The sequence below is a fragment of the Haliotis rubra genome, unplaced genomic scaffold (genome assembly GCF_003918875.1).
Source record: "Haliotis rubra isolate DU_JTF1 unplaced genomic scaffold, ASM391887v1 Scf479, whole genome shotgun sequence".
NCBI lineage: Eukaryota > Metazoa > Mollusca > Gastropoda > Lepetellida > Haliotidae > Haliotis > Haliotis rubra.
This window is the reverse complement of record NW_025767167.1, coordinates 760701-778560: the sequence shown is the minus strand read 5'-3', so window position 1 is coordinate 778560 and position 17860 is coordinate 760701. Positions and strand designations below refer to the sequence as shown.

Here is a 17860-nt window from a genome sequence, read left to right as displayed (position 1 = left end):
ACCGAGCAATTAATCACCCGCTGTTTCCTTCTGATCTCAGGACCGCCTCCGTGGTGTAGTGGTAAGAGCGTCCGCCCGGAGAGCGGAAGGTCGCGGGTTCGATCCCCGCCGCGTCATAGCAAAAGACGTTAAAATATGGTACTTGTTGGTCCCTGTCTGGCGCTCGGCATTAATGGGTACAACAAGGACTGGTTGGCTCGGAGTCAGTATAATGTGTCTGAGTGGGGTATTCATGCTTCACTGCGGCATGGTATCTCAGTGGGCTAGCACTATAAAACCAGCTTCAGTCTGGGCTAGTACAAGCAGCTGCACATACACACACGCATGCACGTCGTCATATGAGCGTAATATTCTCAAGCACGACGTTAAACCCAATTTCACCTCACCTCACCTTCTGATCTGAAGGCATATCACCTGCTATAATGATAATGATGAAGGGATTCAACGTCAGTGGCTTTTGATCGATTGATGGTGGAAACCCGAGGAGGAAGTGAGCATTGACGCAATTTCAATGACAGTTTGTGGTTTCAAAAATAACAACCCACGTTTGTAGCTGCATTGTTAACACAATTATATATATATAATTATGTCACCTTTTTCATTTCCAAAGCATTGAACTTATCAATTCGTTATTCGTGTGGCACATTAAACGCAGGAGTCCAGTTATGCTAAGGTAATAGAATTAACCAGTAACCGGCTTGTTCATCCTCTGGCGGAAGGGTTTGATAAGAACAAAGTGTGTACTTCCATCGTGTCTCTGATGCAACCCTTCTTACATCCTATTAATTTGGAATTCAATTTCTGTACTATATAAGGTCTTTCATTTCTAAATTCATAAATTCGAAACTACGTTGGATCATGTAATATGTTAAAAATCAAGTTGATGATATTTGTAGTATAGACGATGGGGTACTGGTATCCAATCATCTAATTTCATTTTGGTCATGATTAAAATCCCATGTATGACTTGCGGAAATGAAGAGCGCATTAATATGATGACATTCACAGATGCCATACATATAGGAATACGGCCTCAATCCACACGAGTCAACATAAAATGATATTAAAATTAAAATATTAATCAATAATGGATAAAAAGTACTGTAACACGCGAGGATATTGGAAATTATAGAAGCAATGCAATAACTAGCTTCAGTAGCTTAGGTATCTGAAGATTGTTTAGGATTGGTTAAAGAAACAAGAATGGGAAATGTACTTTATATATAATAGGAAGTTTAACATTTCCATTACGATGCATTTCTGACCTCCTGTTTCTTCCACACGATAAGGTAAGACGCAAAACATATAAATATGCAGCAGATATGTGCATTTTTCCTGAGCATGTCCTTTGCCAATGTACCCGTGAAGATTTCGGTTAGAACTGGTCTCCATGCTTGTCGTAATATCATCATCTTCATAAAATCATCATCATCATCATCATAGCGCCAGTTCCAGTCAAAAATTACTGTTCAGTAGCGCTCTCCGAACAACTCGAGAATGAAATGTATGTTTTCATTTTAGATTTGAAAATCTCCAGGTGGTTAACTGTCCTTAACTCCAGTTGAAGTTGATTCCAGAGAGTGCGTCCTGCCACCTGAAATGATCGATCCTCAAACCTGGTACTGGACCTAAAGTGTGGGACAACAAGAAGACCAAGATTTTCAGATCGGCGACTTCAGTTGAGTTGATATCTGGTGATCAGGTCAGGCAGATACTTTGGAGCTAGGTTATTGAGACACTTGAAAACAAAAAGGTTGAGTTTGTATCGGATTCTGTCTGATATGGGAAGCCAGTGTAATCTCTGCAGAATAGGAGTTATGGAGAGTATTTCTGTGATCTGGAGGCAAGTCTAGCAGCAAAATTCTGTACGCGTTGGAGCTTTCCTGTTGAGGGTTGAGGAAGGCCATAGAGTAGACAGTTGCAGTAGTCCATGTGGGAGTAATATACGCATGGAACAATGAACAGATTGTCCTCTCATCAAGGTAACGCCGGATTTGCGAGATGGTCCGTAAGTGGTAGAATGACTTGTTGCATACTGACTTAATATGAGCATCCAGAGATAAGAGTAAAAAATAACACCAAGGTATCTTGCCTCAGGACTTGGGACAATGATATGACCGTCAAAGTGGATAGGCGACTAACGATATCGGGTGGCCATGCCTCGCTGATTTGGTTGACACATGTCATCGTATCCCATTTGCGTAGATTGATATTCATGCTGTTGATCACTGGATTGTCTAGTCCAGGCCCGATTATTTACAGACCTTAGAGACCTTGAACATTACTGAGCGCGGCGTTAAACAATCAACCAACCATCCTTTGTGAATGACATCACTGGAGGGGTTATAGAAGTCATATCTGCATCTACATCCTTCCTTGTATTAATTCAGTACCCATCATTCGTCCATCATAAGTGAAATATCTGCCTTCGGTAAACAAGATTCTGCATTGAAAAAATACCTGTGATATTTTTAATATACTTTGAATTACTTCAAAATGTCAGGAGACAGAGAAATGCAAAATGGCGGACAAATTGAGCAGGTAGTGTTTGATCTTGTTTCATGACTGATTCCTCGTGATTGGAATATGCAGCATTAACCTTTCTGTTGTTTAAAATTCCAGTTGTCATCAGGAAAGCTTGATTAAACTTGGACAAAGAGGCAGTGTTCGTTGAGAGAACAGAGAGGTTTTGCTATGAGATACAGCAATAATTGTGCATGTATTTGAAGGGAAGCTGAAGGTATGAAGAAAGTTCAAACGTAAATCCTACCATGATATCTTGGAATCTTGCTTTCCGATAGGTTGGCTAGCTGTCTCGAATCTACATTAGACCACATCAGATTGCATTAGTTTGATGGTGGTCGCAGCATTACGAAAGAAATATTTGCATGGATACACTTCTTTCTCCAAATTTCAAACCGATCTGATTTTATAAAACGTTGGTAAATATAATGTCACAGTTGCCAGTATGTTTCAAGAAAACGACTGGTAATCAGAACACTCGAAGGGGTGCGGAGACTGTATTGTGAGACAACTTAACGATCAGCGCTACTGAATAAGTTACAGGTGTTTCCAAAGGCTCATTTGTCAGTTTTGGGAGGCATATTCAAATAGTTCAATTATACTCAACGAAAAAAAATATATTGTGACATGGTAAATTGACATTTTTCACTGGTAAATAAGTTAATAAAGTTTTACATTTGAACCAGAGAAAGAGTGTATTAAAATGGTCGAAGAAACGTTAACGTGCAGTTGTTGTTGGAATTTTGCACAACAGTTGTAAGGTGTATATTGGCCAGACACCCAAACGCTCACCATTAACTATACATGCAGTTTTAATAAATGAAGAAGTTGGAAACACACCCGTGTACATCGTTCTGGAACAAGTTCGACAGTCGGAGAGCTTTAGGTATGCTCCAGACTGGCAGGGTGACGTTACCCGCCGATTCAACGTCTATTGAAACAAAAATTTCGCAACATGCCAAGAAATGTTATCAAGCACCTTAGATTCTGGTTCCAGCCAGCACCGCTTATAGTCCACAACACACCTGGCAACAGAGGTCTTTCTGCGAGGTCAGTTCGACTTGCACTTGGGCATGAAGCCCAGTCCCACATATTCTGACGCCTAAACACCGACGTTTTCTCCAGTGGAGCCGAACACTTGCAATGGTAAGCTCTCATCACCGATGGGTTTTGTTTCCTTCTTCATTGAGGTGACGGCAGGACACGTGTCCACAGGCGCACAGGTGAACGTTACGTCAGGGTATGTGTTTTGGAGTTGGAGGCGTTATGATCTGGGTGGCGATAACAGTTGCAGCAAGGACGCCAATTGATGATTGTGATGGAGGGGAGCTTGATGTTGGGTATCGAGGCGAGACCGTTTTTGCAACAGAACGGCCATGGAGTGACGCTTCAAGACGATAACGCAAAACAAATTTGCTCGAGTTGTACAGCAGTGTCGCAGCCAGAACAACAACAGTATCGTTATCAGAACCCTAGCCCACAAGATCCCTTGATTTGTCTGGGATGAAATGGAGAGACGTTTACGTCATCCGAATCCTCTGACAACGCTGCAGGAACTCCACCAAATCCTTCCTCGGATATGAAAAGATCTTCCCCAGGACTTTTATAATGTTTTGTGGCCTGAATGAGGCAAATATGTAAACCTGCATCAATGCACAAGGTGGAGACACTCGCTGCTGACCTTGTGAACTTGCTTGTGAATCCCTACTTGTGTTTTGGCCTGTATGTGTATGCCAGGGGCGCTGTTCCTATAGAACTTTGATTGTTACCAAACCTTGAACCATTTGACTTCCCATGTAATAACATTGCATTCACGACAATAAAAGTTTAACACTGATTGTGTTTGCAATTTGTGTGTCACGATAACTTTTGCCTTTGAGTTATGTTATTGTGTAAGTTATGTTTTTGACGCATGGAAGTTAACACATTTGCTGATATGAAGCGTTTATCCAATTCAACCAATGCAACAACACTAATCACATCTGCTATTATGAAAGCGAAATTGATTTGGATATAAACTATCAGTTTTCCCGTTAGATAAACCGAAGGTACTTTCAACAGAAAAAGATTTAAATGCATTTGTCTGTTTGTCCGAAACCACTAAATTGAAAATAATCAATTTCTATATTTTCGATTTTCATAATTCGTGTTGAAAGTTGGGAAGTTGGAATGTTAACTCGACCGTTGAAGGTTAAAAAACCCCAACATGTTGGCATTTGTTTCCTCGGGTGAAAGATTGCAAGTTTGAATATCAATAAACACACCGTACAATATAATATATAATTCCAATGATAATAATGGATGAATAGAAAAAAAACTCGCATAAAAGCGTGATCATGAACGCGTCGGCAGTGTATTTACGTGTGTTTACAACCAAAGAAGGCGATAGGATGTGAAGTGAAAAACGTTCTTGATTTCATCAATAATGAAATCAAACATTCGTTTTCACATCGACAATTCTCAAGAGTATTGTCAACTTAGCAACTTATCCAGCGCCTGGCTACCGTAACTGTGGCTTTGACGTAGGTGTAGACGTTGTCCGATCAGATGTGCTCTGTCTATCGTGGAAAAGGTCAGGACACATTGGTGGCCATGGCATTTTTGTGCTTTTTTCCAGCTAAGGGTAATTAGTTATCATACGTGCACGGCCACGGACAGTCCAGCATCGAAAGACAAAACGTGGAGCAGCACGGTGTGGAGTATTGGCGTAAGCATGTTGTAGAAGTAGTACTACCCGGTCACCCTTCCAAGGACAATATGCAGTGCCGTTCTGGTAGTCATGGTGATCCCGCCCTGCATCATTACAACCCATCCCCAATTTGTCTTGTACCCTTGCGTTGACGTTTACATGACGTTGCCTCCAGACACGTCTGGAAGGTCCAGATTCAGTCTCACCTGAACACATTACATGCCACCGTCGGCGATTCTGCCAGTTTATAGCCTTCTAACAACATTTCCGTCTGGCTAGAAAGTGTCCTTTTGTTACAGGTGGTACGGCACGTGATCTCGGAGTATGCAGATCAGCGTTATGCACACGATTCTGGTCAGGTAGACTGCTGAACAGTGATATTTTGACAATTTTGGTCCGATTTCTTCAAGTCCGGTTTCTGATTAATCGATCCAGGACTTTTGTTGTTGGCCTGCAAATGAAATGTTTTGCAGGAACGTGGCCGGAAATCTGCAAATCACAGACTGAATCACGTTCATCAAATTTGGAATAATTTCGAATCATGTCCATGACCTTAAGACGTTTATAACGTTGTTGACGGACCAAATCTCCGTCTCATCACAAATAGTGCACTAAAGGCAGAATAGAGATCTTACGGGATAATTGAGTCACCAATACCAAGAGCTCACAGTAATTTGACGATCTTTCATTGAAGAGATAAAATCAAGAATTACCCTTTCTACCGGAAGAATGTCAGTTAACGTGAAACCTTTCGGATGTGTTGAGGTGTTCCGTTTCAATTCCGAAACCGTGATTTTCTTAGCAGCCATTTCCCCCGAAGATGATCGTAACATTAATATCACATGGTCCCCAACTCTTGTGGGAGTACATCTGACTTAATGATGTCAACAACATCACGGTCCTGAGAGGGTACGTAGGTCCCAAAACATTCCCAGTAAATTAAAACTCCATTTTTTAAATCGTAGGATATATGTAATTTTAATATATGGCTAGATTTGTTTCAATTGCTAACAGCTGAAAGGATGATGTAAACCCAGCTAGGGCCCATGCAGGAAGTAAATGTACTGTAAGTTCCCATGGTCCCTAGTATGGTGATCTACCTTCAGTTGTTGGCAATATATAGCCTGTTTTTATATTGTATTGTCATCTATAGTTAGACTGTTTTAGATCTAATTACTAGTTTTAAATTCGAATCTGTGATCATCTAGTTATTTTACTGTCCTTCGTTGACAGGTTTTTACAATTTACCATTAATTACTATGTATAAAATTAATTGTTCTCGTCACGATATGGCTGAAATATTGCCGATGTGACTATAAATTTTAACTCACTCACTCACTCACTCAACAACATTACGGCGATACATCAACGAATACAGACAAACACGCGCTTGCTGACACGGGAGAAAAGTCTCCCCGTGGTTGTACCGCAACACACAGCCAGGCCACCATCCACCATAAGCTGCAATCATCCAAGCTTGAGTTTAATCTGCTGCTAAGATCATCGGGATGCTTTTTGCAGTCATTTTGCTTCGGAAATCCCCTGAAGGATATCAATGAGCAGATGGATCCGATCCTGTTATGAGATGGCTGTGGACATGGTCGACATATCAGCGACATCTGTCTCAAATTGAGATTTTAAGTTAATGAAAAATTAATGGGAAGCTCCATGTCTCCTTCGATGATATTGCGAAATTAAATCTGTTAGATTCTGTTAAATCTTCCACAGAAACTACTAAAATACAGGTAAAGTCAAAAGATCAAAAGCCATGGTTATATTTTCAGTTAGTGGTAATCCTATAAGTTTAGGTTCGAGGCTGCTTCTGCAACTTGTTCATGAAGTTAGAGAGTATATTCTGAGACTGTAGAGAGCTTCAACGTTCTGCAGCTACTTCCTTGCAGCAAAAACGTTACGGACAGACCAAACGTCGACGCGAGACTATAACCAGACTTGATGATCAAATCGATTCCATTGAGTGATTTAGCTCTCTCTTTTTTAATTAGGCAGAAATCTGGCTTCTTTCCGATATTCTTTGAATTCACAAAAGCAATGGCAGACTCGACAACACAACCGATTTCAGAGAGAATTTAGGCTGTGGTGTCCCTTTCCAGGCAACATTCATTAGAACTCGGTGTAGGCATCTGTATTGCTTCCCACACACTACCTGTGACAGTTATAGGAACATCCTCGACATACGTACATGCGGATCACGGAAGTGGTAAACATATATTGATTGACAACGTTGATTGTTTTTACTGTCAAAGAAAGAACAGTTTCTTCAAGCGAACTATTGTTTTCCGATTACAGACATGCATGTTCATGTAGATCTTCACCAATGACAGATGGTACCGGTAAATTGGGAAGTATCACGCCATTTAGCCGACACACAGCTTCGTATTTGTGATGGATTACATCCATGTTTGATCCAGATTTTGATGGATTTAGTGCACACGAATATCCATCTAGTCATGTGCTAGTAGGCTATAATGCGCTTACCGTTCCCCGGGATTCAGAAACACGTACTTTACAGAGTCGTACTTTGGACTCTGGGTTTGGTTGTTTGTTTGTTGATTAACGCCGAAGTGGGCAATGTTCCAGCTATATGGCGGCGGTCTGTAAATAATCGAGTCAGGATCGAGCATCGATCTACGCAATTGGGAACCGATGACATGTGTCAACCAAGTCTGCGAACCTGACCACCCGATCCCGTTAGTCGCCTCTTACGACAAGCGTGGGTTGCTGAAGACCAATTCTAACCCGGATGTTCATGGGTCGCATTTCAGCAGAGATTTCAAAAGTCAGGCACATGCTCCCCGACACTGTTACAGCCTTTTACTGCAGGACTTCCTCGCTGATTATACTCAGGTGATATTTTGGAAGAGGACATTTAAGCAAGACGTAGGCATCCCCATGGGCACCAACTGTTCCTCTTCAAGGCTCCTTGATGTCTGCGCTGTTTCCTTTTTACATCAAGACATGAAGATTCAGAGCGACAGAAAGTGACTCTGCGGCAAGACAGTATGATGAGGGATTACTTTCCAACAGTCAACATTCCGTTTTGTGTGCAATATTCTAACAGCCTCTGCCGTTCGTGTCTCCATTGCACGACTTTTGTGGTAAATTGAGCATGTTTTTGTACGGAGATTTCAAAGAGCGTCAAACAACCCTTTCTTAGATCCAGAACATCTGCTATTTTCAACAGGTTCTTCAAATTGCAGGGGCGGTGGGGTAGCCTAATGGTTAAAGCGTGCGCTCTTCACGTATAAGACCCCGGGTTCGCTTCCACACATGAGAACAATGTGTGAAGCCCATTTCTGGTGTCCCCGCAACGGTATTGCTGGAATATTGCTAAAAGCGGCTCAAAACCATACCCGCTCACTCACCCTTGAAATTGCAACATGGGATAGTTGGAATTGAACGTGGTATCTGCAATATTCAACGTAGTATCTTGGAACTTATTTGTTTGAACTTTGAAATTAGCTTTTTTTTAAATATAGATAATGATATGACTGTAATGTGCTTCCGTACTATCCTTCATACAGACATGTAATCAATAGTTTGTTTGTTGTGCAACGCCACACACCAATATTCCAGATTTGTATTCCAGATATGTAAATAATCCAGGCTTGACCAGGCAATCAACATTGTGAGCATTGATCTACGCAGTTGGGATATGATGACACGTGTAAACCATGCCAGCATGACCACCCGATCCGGTTTGTCGCCTCTTAGGTCAAGCATGGGTTAATGAAGACCAGTTCTACCCTGGTTCTTCACGGGTAAGAACTAGGGAATGTGAGAGCACATTATCAACAAAGAATGTGATAATAGTCGATGCCTTTGTGGTCACAGCATTTTGTGTTCTAGTGAAGGGCACCTCAGTTTGCATTTCAAGCCGGGTCAGGATCTAGTAATAGGGTTCGGAAACCATGTTTGCGCTAATAATGTTTCTGAGACAGCACCACATTAGTGACCGTGAATTTCCCCAAAGTGTTCAACATCCTGACCTTCTTCACTTTTGGCTTTCCTTTCACTTCAAACTAACGTGCCGTGATATAAATGAAATATTGGTCAAAGCGGCGATAATTCACTCATTCAGCCGAAAGTCATTATAGAGACCCAACTCCCCATAGGTGTGCAAATCGTGTGAAGCGTTTGTTAAGGGAAGTTAGGGTGCAAGTGCAAAAGCCCACAGAGTAACATAACAGTCGGTGTATGGGTATGGTTTTACGCCGCTTGTTGCAATAGTCCAGCAATATCACGGCGGGGGCACCAGAAATGGGCTTCACTCATCGCACCCATGAAGGGAATTAAAACCCGGGTCTTCGGCGTGACGAGCGAATGTTTTAACCACAACCCGGGTCTTCGGCGTGACGAGCGAATGCTTTAACCACAACCCGGGTCTTCGGCGTGACGAGCGAATGCTTTAACCACAATCCGGGTCTTCGGCGTGACGAGCGAATGCTTTAACCACAACCCGCGTCTTCGGCGTGACGAGCGAATGTTTTAACCACAACCCGGGTCTTCGGCGTGACGAGCGAATGTTTTAACCACAACCCGGGTCTTCGGCGTGACGAGCGAATGTTTTAACCACAACCCGGGTCTTCGGCGTGACTAGCGAAAGCTTTAACCACAACCCGGGTCTTCGGTGTGACGAGCGAATGTTTTAACCACAACCCGGGTCTTCGGCGTGGCGAGCGAATGCTTTTACCACAACCCGGGTCTTCGGCGTGACGAGCGAATGCTTTAACCACAACCCGGGTCTTCGGCGTGACGAGCGAATGTTTTAACCACAACCCGGGTCTTCGGCGTGACGAGCGAATGTTTTAACCACAACCCGGGTCTTCGGCGTGACGAGCGAATGTTTTAACCACAACCCGGGTCTTCGGCGTGACTAGCGAAAGCTTTAACCACAACCCGGGTCTTCGGTGTGACGAGCGAATGTTTTAACCACAACCCGGGTCTTCGGCGTGGCGAGCGAATGCTTTTACCACAACCCGGGTCTTCGGCGTGACGAGCGAATGTTTTAACCACAACCCGGATCTTCGGCGTGACGAGCGAATGTTTTAACCACAACCCGGGTCTTTGGCGTGACGAGCGAACGCTTTAACCACAATCCGGGTCTTCGGCGTGACGAGCGAATGCTTTTACCACAACCCGGGTCTTCGGCGTGACGAGCGAATGTTTTAACCACAACCCGGGTCTTTGGCGTGACGAGCGAATGTTTTAATCACAACCCGGGTCTTTGGCGTGACGAGCGAATGTTTTAACCACAACCCGGGTCTTTGGCGTGACGAGCGAACGTTTTAACCACTTGGCCCAAGTAACAACACAAACATCATCCGGCAACTACAATATGCTTGCCAGCTACAATTCAAGTAGAAAAGGAATGTACAGTGAAGAGCTGATGCTTAAAGGACTGCTTACTAACATTAATAGCATGTCTAAAACCACCAGAATTTAGTACATGGTTGACTAGCAGGCTTCCACTGTTCTATTTCTCTGTTAAGGCACATGTTTCAGTACTGATCCCTATACCATTGTCACCGTCTTTGAATATCTCCTTTATTCCCTCCAGTGTAATGTACTAGCATTTCTATTGAATCAATTGTAGTCCTTGTTCCCTGTATACACGGGAACTGAGGGTTGTGAAAAGGAACACCGCCCTCTCGTGTTGAACCTGGTTTGGGGCTTATTGTGATCGATGCCAATTGGTTGACCGTGTCGGCGGTCAAGGGGAAAGAGGGTTTTCACACTGAGGTGTGGATCGATCCCCTGGCAGCGTCTTATCAACAGATGGTTTTAAAAGGGTGCTGATTGTTACCCGGCATCGCCTTTCAGCTGATGTCACACGGAATGACCGGCTCGAAGGATCAGTTGTTTGATACAGGTATCCATGTTAAACTACAGTTTTATTTCTTGGGCTAGCACTATACAACTGAAGTAAGTCTGAACTAGTTCAGGAAGTCCTACACACAAACACACACGCACACATGCACGCACGCACCCTTGCATGTACCTATCTTATGAGTGCAACAATTTTGAATGCTGCGTTAGACCCCATACCATCTCTCCTTACTGAATCGATGCTTTGGATCGAACATTAATGAATTTGATAGCCTTGAGGATTCGTACTTTCTTTCATCGTGTATGGCTAATGGTACGTTCATCCCTTGCCTGCCAACACTTATGACACTAATATGAACTGTTTAATGATCCATACATTTTTATGATATATTTGGAATCGTTCAACGGACTATTCCAGCAAACATATCTTACAATTATGAAAAGGATATTGTCGCTTTTTATTCGTGTTGACCGATTCAAAATTTATTTATATTGATTCGTGAAAATATGTAAAGGCAAGAATGTATGTTCTTAAACGTTTCGAGTTTTCACACTGTGAAAAAACTAATAAAACTACCAAGCCTTCATGTCTAAGTTTGCCTCTAAATGTGTCAGTCTGGACCTTGAGAAAGGTCATCCTTATTTTAGAGATAATGCTTAAAATAATACCGCTCTGGGCCATGGAGTGAGTGAGTGGGTCTGATTTTGAAAATATTTTGGTACATAACGTATGATCCTATCATATATCACTTTCAGCAGCTGATATATTGACCCGTGAGTTTCAAGAAATAGCGATAGTGAGGTTAAGTAACAATGACAGAGCTACACTGAATAACATTGAGTGAGTGAGTGAGTTAAAATATTTCGTCGCATGGACATTATATCAGCCGTACAGGGACAGTGTGTATAGAAACGTTTTATGACAGTGACAGAGCTACATTATACAACAATTAGTGTGTTAAACTTTAACGGTGCTTTAACATTATTGAAGCCATATACGACAGTGAATATATCTGCGATACAGGTACTGTATATAACAATGAGTGAGTTATAGATTCAATGTTTAACGTCGCATCAAGCCGACAGTGAGTATAACAGCGATAGAACTGCATGATATGACAGAGTCACAACGTACCACAATGAGAGGGCTACGTTGATAAACTTACAATATGTAATACCTATTAGACATTTAACACTCTGGTGAAGCCTACGACCCTGTGGAGTCTACAAACAAGTGATCTAATCAGAACTGGGATTCGAACATACGATTCCCGGTCCTGCCACGATTCAGAAAAAAAGTATTTCAGATTCCTGAACCATTCCTGCATCTTAACAATACAGTTATGAACAGACATTCTATGACAACAAAGTGTTATAGTGATAGCATGTCCTCTTCGTGTATTCCTATATTACTTTCCCCATAACTACTAAAAACAGGTTACAAACTTACGGCGGTTAGAGTTTATTCCAAATACTCGTTTTGTCAAAGGACTGTAAACATTGGCATCCAAATGTAACAGAAGCATAAACATATCTGTATTAACACACCAGATTAACACGACATTGTTCCAGATGATTGTAGTAAAGTAGTCGGTATATGTATATACAAGTATACTCACAGATTCGTTGTCTGAGGGGGTAGATCTGTGAACAGGGTACCTATGGCTTCAGACGTTACTTCCAGCCCACTGCAGTTGGCTACCTTCTCAAATGTTCCCGTTTTGCAGTAGCAAGGCATGGGACATTTGACACAGGAACTCCATTGAAACAGACAGATGTGCCACACACTCCACACTTTGATAATCCAGTATATCTTGTTGACCATGATGTCCCACGATGTTAAGTTAACAAGACTCGGGAGGATATCACACATGCAGCCGATCCCGAGAAGACGTATTTACAAATGAGCTGAGAGCACGGCTCTGCTTCACGCAGGAGTAATTATCGATCTGCGGTGGAGGCGAGTACTCGATTTGATAGGAACACAGTGCTAAGGACTGTTCCTGCCGGGATATGGTCCCGATCTAATTTGTTTTAGGAGTACAGCAGGCGACAGTAATGAACTACTTAGAACTTATGTCTTGTCATCCAATGGCTTAGTGGTGGGATGTCGGAGGATTGGGTACCAATTATGGCAGGTTAGTAAATGTAACGAAGTGTTGACTGGACAATGAACTGCGCACACGGTGAATGTCCCAAATGGACTACTATCCTACATACAAACACAGTCCTTTTGAATCGATCTGAAGGGATCAGCTGGACCCAAACAGATGATTTACATCGATTCACCTATCCCGGGTTGTAAGCAAATATTAATTTGTGATATATGTATTTGTAAACGATTTCCAAATTTGTTTGAGTGGCATTTTAGAAGTTGAGACGTACAATATGGAACACGTTTTTATGGATAACAACTTCTTTATTTCGTGAGTGCGACGTTTCTGTATCGAAACGTCGCACTCACGAAATAAAGAAGTTGTTATCCATAAAAACTTGTTCCATAGATTTCACACATTGTGTGATCGGCGTTTTAGTAGTTGGTGAGTCAAAAATGAAGCATACAAATTTATGGAAGAAATAATCAAGCTATAGACTCAATTAAAAGCACAGTAACAGCTTGTTTTTACTACTACTTTGTCTCCCCCCCTTTCTCCCCCTCCCTCCCCCCGTGGCTTCATCACCTGTGCTATTTGCGTTGTTCTCAGTCCTCAAGTGGCTTCATCTAATTATGTGTCACTTGTTATTCAATGACATGCTGTTGGTTATGTTAGTCTGCTGTTTATCATGACATACTATGTATATATACTTCTCATCACCTGTTTGTAGTCACGTTTAGCATGATAACTGTGTACGAATCCTCATCGCAACGTCCCTAAATGCAATAAACAAGACGTTGTCATCCATAAAATTGTACGCTTCATTTTTTATTTCGATCAAGGATGGGAAAGCCACATTAACTCGGTCCGCCTAGTGCCAGCAAGGCTTGTTTGATCCCCGGGAAGTTGAGATTGATAATACGATGTGCCATTTGAGATTGACATCCAATGATCGAGGAAAACACATTTTTAGCGCCTTTGAGCGGCTGAGCTGGATATTGGCGCCATACAAATATTAGCATAATAATTTCACACATGTTCAATGCAACTGGTAGTAGAGTGTGGTACAGTGTATATACCAAGTAAGAGCATCAGATGGAGCCCAGTCGTCAAAGACGTTCGTCGTGTAGATTGTCTAAACCGCATGCCTTCGTGTGCCTTTGAAGCTCCAGCTGTCTAACACGGGCCTATGTGTTCAAAACGGACGTATCGTCCATATGTGATATTTACTTTACAATGATCCTTGTTTGTCAACAGGGTAGCTTAGTGGTTAAAGCGTTCTCTCGTCACGCCGAAAGTCTGGGTTCGATTCCTCACATGGGTACAATGTGTGAAGCCCATTTCTGGTGTCCCCCGCCGTGATATTACTGGAATATTGCTAAAAGCGGCGTAAAACCAAACTCGCTCAATCACTTGTTTGTCAAACCTGTCCCCGTGGGTATTCAGCTGTGAGTGTTGAAGACCTGTCTCATTCTGCACTTCCCACATTAAACTGGCGCGCCTTAACTTATTTGTACAACTGATCCCACCAAAAGAAAGGTAAGATGTTTTATTTAACAAGTTCATTATTTGAAGTAGGCATACGACTTCGTCTGTAACAACTTATTGTTATTGCACACAGCGAATGTGGTGGAGATTCATACACCGTTTTCAAGCTGTCTCTCGTCAGTCGATTGAGGTTGTTCATGGTGCTGACTGCCATGTAGACGGCTTACACTCCCACTCATCTAGAAGTTGATGAGTCAATAATAAAGCATGGATAACAACTTCTTGTTTCTTGCATAGAGCGACGTTTCGGTGTAGATTCTTACACCGTTTCCAAGCTGCACATCTTCTCAATTGGATGACGTGGGAGGCAATGGGAAGAGCTAGACAGTTAAAACTTTGGTAAAACCCCATGCGCTTAAGGGCATAAATGTTATTTGCATGAAATATGTATAATAATGACTCAGGTCATATCATTTTGCTTCGAGTCATAAACATAAAATTAAGTTAAAATATTCATGTCCTTACAATTTTCAGTTCATTTGCGCAGTTATTGCAGTAATAGAAATTTGATATGTATTTTATGTTGGTGATTAAATCAGATCGGTCTGGAAACAACGACTCACAAATGGGTGGTAATATTACTCTTCAGACAGACAAAGAATTCTATCTATCTATCTATCTATGGAAAAACTTATATAGCGCCTTATCCAGAAAAAAACTGCTCTGCAGCGCTTGAAACTCTGATGGAAAGTTAGTTGCTGTATGCTTCACGGAAGTAATGAGTCTTTAGCTGTGATTTGAATGAGTCCAGGTCGTGGTTAGATCTCAGGTGTTGTGGGAGTTGATTCCACAAGTTTGGTCCGACAATTTGAAAACAACGGCTGGTGATGCCACTGGTTTTTAGTGCAGGTTGCTGAAGGAGAAACTGGTGAGAGGATCGAAGAGATCTGACAGGTTGATATCTGGTTATCATGCTGGAGAGATACTGAGGGGCTTGATTGTGGAGACACTTGAAGACAAGCAGGACAACTTTGTATTTGATCCGCTGTGGCACTGGCAACCAGTGTAGATGTTGGAGAATTGGTGTGATGTGATCATGTCTCGCTGTTCTTGTTGCGACTCGGGCTGCTGAGTTTTGTACAACTTGTAACTTCCTGATCAGACATGATGGCAAACCTTGCAGGAGTGAGTTACAGTAGTCAATGCGTGACAACACACAGGCATGGACCAAGGAGATGGCGGTTCTTTTGTTCATGTACTTTCGTACCAAGGCAATGTTGCGGATATGAAAATAAGATTTCCTGCAGACAGAATTTATGTGAGACTCAAGTGTCATGTTTGCATCGAAAGTGACACCGAGATTTCGGGCCTGTTTGCTTGGGCTGATCTTATGGTTGCCGATGTGGATGTCAGAATTGGATGTGATTCAGTAATACCTGACATATCATGTTAAAATCTGATGAAACAAATGTATGGAATATATGGATATATATTTTAAAAATATAGTGATGTCTATAAAAAACGTCACTTTGGATCTTAAACTGTGCTTCTACTTGCGATAACAGAAACAGCAACGAAGTGTACAATGCTTAAGTTCCGTAATTTCCCATCGGTTGCTGAGGAGTCAAACACGTTCATCAAAGAACGTCAATGGAGTCAAACAAGTTTAGGAAATAAGTCAATGGTGTCAAACAAGTTAGCAAAGAACGTCAGTGGAGTCAAACGCGTTCAGCAAAGAACGTTAATGGAGTCAAACAAGTTTAGCAAAGAACGTTAATGGAGTCAAACAATCTTAGCAAAGAACGTCAATGGTGTCAAACAAGTTTAGTAAAGAACGTTAATGGAGTCAAACGAGTTCACCAAAGAACGTTAATGGTGTCAAGCAAGGTTAGCAAAGAACGTCAACGGAGTCAAACAGGTTTAGGAAATAAGTCAATGGTGTCAAACAAGTTTAGCAAAGAACGTTAATGAGTCAAACAAGTTTAGCAAAGAACGTGAATGGAGTCAAACAATCTTAGCAAAGAACGTCAATGGTGTCAAACAAGTTTAGTAAAGAACGTTAATGGAGTCAAACGAGTTCACCAAAGAACGTCAATGGAGTCAAACAAGTTTGACAAAGAACGTCAGTGAAGTCAAACAAGTTTAGGAAATAAGTCAATGGTGTCAAACAAGTTAGCAAAGAACGTCAGTGGAGTCAAACGCGTTCAGCAAAGAACGTTAATGGAGTCAAACAAGTTTAGCAAAGAACGTGAATGGAGTCAAACAATCTTAGCAAAGAACGTCAATGGTGTCAAACAAGTTTAGTAAAGAACGTTAATGGAGTCAAACACGTTCATCAAAGAACGTCAATGGAGTCAAACAAGTTTGACAAAGAACGTCAGCGAAGTCAAACAAGTTTAGAAAATAAGTCAATGGTGTCAAACAAGTTAGCAAAGAACGTCAGTGGAATCAAACGCGTTCAGCAAAGAACGTTAATGGAGTCAAACAAGTTTAGCAAAGAACGTGAATGGAGTCAAACAATCTTAGCAAAGAACGTCAATGGTGTCAAACAAGTTTAGTAAAGAACGTTAATGGAGTCAAACACGTTCATCAAAGAACGTTAATGGTGTCAAGCAAGGTTAGCAAAGAACGTCAACGGAGTCAAACAGGTTTAGGAAATAAGTCAATGGTGTCAAACAAGTTTAGCAAAGAACGTTAATGAGTCAAACAAGTTGAGCAAAGAACGTCAATGGTGTCAAACGGGTTCAGCAAAGAACGTTAATGGAGTCAAACAATTTTAGCAAAGAACGTCAATGGAGTCAAACGAGTTCATCAAAGAACGTTAATGGAGTCGAACAAGATAAGCAAAGAACGTCAATAGTGTCAAACAGGTTTAGCAAAGAACGTCAATGGAGTCGAACATGTTTAGCAAATAGTGAGTGAGTGAGTTCAGTTTTACGCCGCTTTTAGCAATATTCCAGCAATATCACGGCGGCGGACACCAGAAATGGGCTTCACACATGGTACCCATGTGGGTAATCGAACCTGGTTCTTCGCCATTACGAGCGAGCCTTAGTGCAGTCAATTAAGCTCAGTAAAGAACGTCAATGCCGGGAAATGACCAGTCTCAATTATCCGCAGGAATTCGCTGTCCATTTGAAGTGAAAGAAAACCGTCTGGAGGGAACACTTAAAATAGGTGATGACACCAAGGGTTCACGAAAAGTGAAAGCATGACA

General features: G+C 41.9%; 1 protein-coding gene across 1 annotated transcript in view; it reads right to left on the bottom strand.

The window, feature by feature from the left end:
- LOC124290952 (carboxypeptidase N subunit 2-like) overlaps positions 1–12941 on the bottom strand; it is a gene marked incomplete at its 3' end in the record, with an annotated part of 97656 nt that extends 84715 nt beyond the window's left edge. Inside the window, exon 1 of the mRNA XM_046727798.1 lies at positions 12679–12941. Within this exon, the coding sequence (XP_046583754.1) occupies positions 12679–12932 (254 nt within the window). The remainder of the gene's footprint in view (positions 1–12678) is intronic.
- Positions 12942–17860: the final 4919 nt, after the last annotated feature.